The sequence below is a fragment of the Geospiza fortis genome, unplaced genomic scaffold (assembly GCF_000277835.1).
Source record: "Geospiza fortis unplaced genomic scaffold, GeoFor_1.0 scaffold413, whole genome shotgun sequence".
Taxonomy (NCBI): Eukaryota; Metazoa; Chordata; class Aves; order Passeriformes; family Thraupidae; genus Geospiza; species Geospiza fortis.
In genome coordinates, this window is record NW_005054386.1 from 648,721 (window position 1) to 655,295 (window position 6,575).

At 55.0% G+C, this 6,575-nt stretch overlaps 1 protein-coding gene across 2 annotated transcripts in view; it reads right to left on the reverse strand.

Moving 5' to 3' along the window:
- CXXC5 (CXXC finger protein 5) overlaps positions 1-6,200 on the reverse strand; it is a 6,823-nt gene extending 623 nt beyond the window's left edge. Inside the window, exons 1-2 of one of the 2 annotated variants that reach the window (XM_005425357.2) lie at positions 5,122-6,200; positions 1-421 (exon numbers count right to left, since the gene is read on the reverse strand). The exon at positions 1-421 is cut by the window's left edge and continues 623 nt beyond it. In XM_005425357.2, the coding sequence (XP_005425414.1) occupies positions 377-421; positions 5,122-5,907 (831 nt within the window). In that variant the 5' untranslated portion in view covers positions 5,908-6,200 and the 3' untranslated portion in view covers positions 1-376. The remainder of the gene's footprint in view (positions 422-5,121) is intronic. The other variant, XM_031060590.1, reaches the window with a different exon arrangement.
- Between the last annotated feature and the right edge of the window lie 375 nt (positions 6,201-6,575).

The following is a 6,575-nucleotide window of genomic DNA, read 5'->3' on the forward strand; positions in this document are numbered from 1 at the left end:
AAGTACTGCATCTTTCACACATAAACAACATCAACACCAAAACACAGAAAGAAACTGATTGTCCATACTCTGTCTATTAAGTCTTGGTACTTTACAGATCCATTGTTTTTTTCTTTTAATTATTTTTTTGTTTTTTTTATTTGAAAAGCAGTTAAATGTCTGACTAGGACTCGAAGATGTTAAAACGAACGCAAAAAAAAAAAAGGAAAAAAAAGAAAAAAATTATAAAAACAGGAATGAGATTTGCGAGAAAATATTTTTGGTTCTAAAGAGACACAGGTGCATCCATTCATTTCAGCCAAAAATCCCTTGCCTGAGACAACACAAGCAAGCAGTGACATTGCACTTGGATGACAGAGCTTTGGGATTCCCGTTCCTACTGGAACCATCTGAACGCGGCTCCTGTAGGAAGCATCACCTTCTGGAAAGGAAGAGAGACAGGGAGGGGGACAGAAGAAGAAGGGAGAAGGCATTAGGTCGGGTCCAGCACAGGTGTGCAGCACCAGGGCTGAGCAGCCACCCCTCACCCCCACCCCTGCACCCCAGCCCCCAGCCTTGGGATGGATCCAGCCCAGGCTCAGCACCCTTTGGTGCTGCTCTACATGCCAAGATTGCCAACCCACGATGCCAGCAGGAGGGAGACCGGGGTCCCCCTGCTGCCAGGCCCCTCCCTGGCCGTGGGCCATTGTTCCCACATGCCTGTGTCCCCGTGTCCCCATGCTGCAGCTGGCACAATGGCACAGCCCCTGGCTTCCCCTCTGGCCAGCAGTGAGCACAGTGGCCAGGCTGTGGGCAGTCAGCATGGCCTGGCACAGCCCAGCACAGTCCCCTCACTGCCAGCCCCACAGTCCCTGCCATGGACGGACAGACAGATACCCAGAGGACAGGAGCCCAGGTACCAGATGGGTTTAGGAGCACATTTGGATGGAAACTGGGCTAGGGAGTACGAGTTGAATGGGCCTGGGGACACCAGAGCAGGACATGGGACATGCTCAGCCTCAAGGATCAACCTTGACCCCAAGAGAGCAGCCCCAGGCACCACCAGGTACCTCAGCCCCTCAACAGGGAAGAGGGATGAGTCCCACTAGGCTCAACCCACAGCCAACAAAGGGCCCAGCAACAGACAAGCTCTGTTAGAAGCCACCTCCAGGAAAGATAGTGTGGGGCCAAGCCCCAGTAGCACTGTGGTCCTCTGGAAGGAGAACCAGGGACATTTTCCATCTGGATGAGGTGGAAAGTCTGCACAATGTTCATGAGAACATGGCTGGAGTATGCAAGGACCACAACATCTCTCAGTGCCAACAGCCCCAAACAAAGCTGAGCTGTGCCAGCCAGACACAAAATCACCACAGGATCACCACACAATCACCTGAGAGGACCCTTCAGGTCCCACATCTCCAAACAAGCAAGGGACACCGATGGGAAAGAGGCCACAGGCTGCAGTGACAGGTGTGGGCCAGCAGACTGGCTGCCATGGGGCAAGCAGGGGCACTACTGAGCCCATGTGCAGCCTGTGTGTGGAACACCTCATGTAGCATCTAAGAATCAAACCAGGCACATTTTGGTCCCTAATTCCATGCAGGAGTCAGCCAGATCTCACTGGGTCCTTGTCTTGGATTGAGACACCAACCAAGCCTCAATGAAACACCTGAGCAGCATCACCCCATCCCTGCAGGAGGGTGTCCCCTTCCACAGCCCAACACAGGGCTTGGGCAAGGGCAGGGGCACAGGGGCCAGAATGGGCAGGAGCTGGTGGTGCCCACCAGGCTGCTGAGAGAGCCCACCTGCTCCTGCTCCCAGCCCATGCTGGGGAGCACATTGAGCTGAGGCCATCACAGGCATCACCCCTTCTCCAAGGTGTCTATGACACATAATCAGACACCTGGGGAGGCACAAGTGCCTGTGCCCAGCCATGCACAGGGCTGTGGCACTCCACCATGGCCACGCTGGATCCCACCCTAGGCACTGAGTGCAGAACAGGCAGAGCAGGGTGGACTCTTCAGCAAGGGCCACATACCCAGATCCATCACCCCAGAGGAGAGGAAAGAGGGGAGAGAGAGGGGGCTCTCATGGGTCTGGGAGGAGATGTCTGATAAATACCTCTGCTCCTTTATTATTAAAGGAAGATGGACAACCAGCTCTAATGTGGGTGCCCAGGAGAGATCCCCCTCATCCCCACAATCACAGACTCACAGAATGGTTTAGAAGAGAGTTAAGGCTCATCTCATTCCATCCCCTGCCATGGGCAGGGACACCTTCCACTAGGCCCAGGCTGCTCCAAGCCCCATCCAGCCTGGCCTTGGACACTTCCAGGGATGGGGCAGCCACAGCTTCTCTGGGCAACCTGTACCAGGGCCTCAAACCCTCATCATAAACATTTCTACCTTATGTCCAACCTAAATCTATCCCCTTTCAGTTTAACACGCTCACCCCTTGTCCTCCGCGGCTAGAGTCTGTCTGTGAGGCTGATGTGAGGGTGACAGTGACCCTCACGGGCTCTATCTGGGCCACCAGAGCTCTTCAGCACAGCTTCTCTGGGTGGAGAACAGCTCTGATGAGTCAAATCCCAACTATTCGTGGCCTTCATGTGACCTACAGCTCTGCAGACAAGGCCAGGGTGACCTGTGCAGGGCTGGCCAGCAGCCCCCACAGCATCAGCCAGGGTTGCTGGGGCTGGCAGAGCCCAGGGGAGCCTGGTCAGGGCAGGGACGTGCTGCTGCCTGCTCCCAGCACCTGGCCTGGCCGGTCCCAGAGCCCCAGGCAGCCCCAGCACAGTGGGACACCAGCAGTGACCGGTTCTTCGGGCTCTGTAGATGTGCAGATAAAGCTTAACAGCCACTGAGGGATTTAGCCCATTTTTTTACACCACCATAAAGGTTTAATTCTATTTTTTTTTACTGCTTGATTTTAGATCAATGTTTAATCGTAGCTGCAGCCCCTGTGTGGGCTCTCTGAGGACGCTCCTCTGGATGCACAGGGGTGGCAGGACAGAGTCACTGTCCTTCCTCCGGGGGGCAATGGCACTGCCCCCCCAGACAGGAACAATGCTTCACAAAGCCTTGTGAATGTTTCAGCCCCATATGAAGGGCCACAGAATGGCCCCTCCTGTCCCAGTGGGCAGTACAGGGGTGTGGTGGCACCCCACCAGCACCAGCAGTCCATGGAACTCTGCATCCTGGCCCTCTCCAGACATGTCTCCAGCACAGCAGAGGTGCTGGTGGTTGCCCTACAGCTGGCCCATGGTATGAGCAAGGCTGGTTGACAGGTGAGATTCAAGAACCCAGCTTTGACCCAGGTGACCTGGGACATCGGCCGGGGTCATGGTGTCCCTGTCCCTGCCACAACCCTACCAAGGTCAACATACAGTGTGAGTGGATGTTCTGAGGGAGGGGATGGTCTATCATGAAAAGGGGATGGTGACGCCCTGGAGTGACCCACACCTGCTCAGGTGTCCATCCCACCTGCAAGGTGGCATCTCTCTAGAGCCTCAACACACCTGGTCATGCCCAGGGGGATGGGGCTCATCTCTGGTGGGCCCAGCTCTACCAGATGCAGAACCCTATTTCAGTGGCCTCAATTTCCCAGCCAGTCATGAGATGGAGAAACCCATCCCAGGGGTGACTGTTCCATGGGTTCCTGGTGCTATTTATCACCCCCAGACCCAGCACTGGGAGAAGGGAGCGACTGCTCCAGCTGCTGCAAGCTCCGAGTCTATTGACCCGCTTTAGGACTCTTTGGAAGAAATGAACTTTTTTTTTCCCTTTCTCCCTTTTTCCAGATCACTGACTCAGCAAATTAGAACAAGAATATAATTTAGCAATACAGCGGTTTTTGAAAGACACAGTCCCCCTCTCCTCATCCCCACCGCCCAAATAGATTTTTTTTCCCCTTCAGTATTCATTCAGAGCTGATGCTAATTGAAAAACGTAGAACGTGGCTAAAGGAGCGGCGGGCTTTGGTTGCATTAGGGCCACCAGAGGATGGGCAAAGCCCTTTTGCCAGGATGCATGATCCAGCTGATGTCCAGGTGACTTTTTAGCCTATCTGTCCCTCCATGGGGATGTGCTCACCAGGAGGAGGAAGCACACCAGCATGGCTGAGAGTGGGGTCAGCTCACAGAAAAATCAAACCTGGCTTCAGCACAGCACCTGGGTGTGCAGGAAGAGGGAGGCTCTGCCAGAGCAATGTGTGCATGGGGCACCCCTGCCCTGCTGGCACCCAGCCCCCAGCCATGCCACGCCACCAGCAGCTGCCCATGGCCCAGAATGAGTTTCAGACCCACACAATCCAAGTCACCAGACCTTCCCTGTAGTCCCCACATGAATGTCACACCTCCCCAGTGGATTTGGCAAGGTGGCACCTCAACCCAATGGCTCTCCTCCAAAGCCAAGGACATCCACAAGCAGGCCATGGTGGGCAGTGGCAGCCTGAGCAGCTGGCCCACACCAGGGCACCTGGGCATCCCCAGCAGGAGCAGGGATGTGCCTGGCTCTGCTGGGTGCTGGAACAGGAGCACTGCTGCCACAGGAAATCCAGCTGCTGCCTTATGGAGTCATCCTGGCCCAGGGAGACCCAGCACAGCCACTGCACTGGGGATGCTGCCCAGTGCACACTGCAGCAGTTTGCTCCCAAAACCAGGGATCGTTGTGCTCCTGCTCAGAGCAGAGTGAGCTGAGGGGCTCGGCTTTGGCTGAACTGTGGCCACAGGTTTGACCATCACCAATTACCCCAAGGTCTGCCCCGAAAAGTCATCCCCCTGCTCTGGGGTTAGATGTTGCTCCCAAGCTCAGGGAGCTGCCATCCACTGAGGACAGGGGATGCTGTCACCAACACCCCAGCAGAGCCCTGCTGCTGCCTGTGCTTGCAAAGGGGAGAGCAAAGTCCAGTGTGTCCAGGGAGAGACCCCAGCCCTCCTCCCCACATCAATCAACCCCAGTACATAGCAGGGGGTGGGGACTGGGAGCACTGGGCAGAGCACACATCTCAGGGTGAGAGCTGTTAATGGAAAAGGGAAAAATAAAAAAAAGTAAGAAGTACCAGGTGTTTTATTATCTAGGGCAAGATCCAAACCCAGGAGCGCAGCCCGAGGAGGGGTTAGGGTGCCTGAGAGGGGCCGGTTACCTCCAGTGCTGCAGAAGGCTTCTTTTTGAGTTCTTCACATTTTCGGAATTTGCAAATCTGGTGGCCAGTTTTGCGATTTCTACAACTGCTGCACTGCTCGCAGTTTATCCGTCTTCGGCAGGGCGGGCACATGCCGCATCTTTTCCGTTTCTTTTTCCCCGAATTGATGGCAGATGCCAACTCATTCTGCATGGGATACTCTGCCAAGCCAGCCATATGGAGCGCGCTCTCTGCCAGAAACACGCCGGCAGGGGTCATAATGAAAAGGCCTGGGTTGATGGGAAAAGCCCCCAGGTAAGGAAAATCAGAGGGGCCGTTCATTGTCTCTGCAGCTGAGACTGCCTCCATGTCAGAGATACCAGTCCCGTGCTCGCTTGTTAGAGGAAGATGCTCCTGTACCACTCTTTTGAGCATTTCTGTCGACTGAGCAAACTGTTGGAGGGCGGTCTGTCCTTCTGAGGAGAGCTCCGACATCCGGTCTAATTTGCTCAGCATACTAGAGATGTTTTTGTGCTTTGAGGTAGAATGACTTTTATCCACAGTTGCATCGTTGCCATTAGCTAAGGGGTGGCCTTTCTCTGAATGTTCGCTTACCGAGCTGCTGCTACCAAAGGTGGAATAGTGGGAGAGTGGACGGGACTTCTTAAGACTTTTGTTCAAAGGTTCACTTATTATTCCACTTTTGTTCCTCCTCTCGGAGTTGACAGGGGGTTGAGAGTCATCTTGGTTATTTTTTTCCGTCTCTGGCTTGTTCCCAGTGTCTTGATGGGAGCCCGAATTTGACATGGTGCCCGGAGCACAACAACCAAACCAACCCCAAAATTCAAAATTCAAAAAAAAAAAAAAAAAAAGCCGAAAAACCAAAAAAAAAACCCCAACAAAAAACCCAAAAACCCACCCTAATGCCAAAGTGAAAGACCCCCAAAGCCCTTCTGGTAGCACTGGCCCGCCAGCCACCGGGGACGCTCAGACGGGGCCGCGCATCAACGGGGCGTCTCCTCCCGCGCTGGCTGCGGAGGACTCAGGGTGCTCTCAGTGCACAGACATACTCTGCGGCTCTGGGACACACCACGCGGCTCTGCAAGGAGAAAAGAAAAGAGAGTTAGCGCTGGCAAGAGCCAAGAGGCTTTTCAAAGCGGCTCTTCCTCCCCCTGCCATGAAAATCTCAGCGCCGCGAACAAAGGAACTCCAGGGAACGGACCTCGGTGGAGATCCGTTCCGCTGCTCTCTAAAAGGGTCGCCATCCAGACACAAGTGGGGGGTCACAGGGGAAGTCCTGGCCTGGTAGCAATGGCACTCTGATACTTAAAGGCTGTCTGTGCCCAGCTCTCCTCCCCCAGGGACACCAGCCCCAGGGAAGTCACGGGGCTCATCTCCCGCTCCGCTCCAGCGGCGTGCGGCCCCACACTGGATGGGCCGGCAGGAGCCAGCGCAATGCTCCTGGGCCAGGAGCT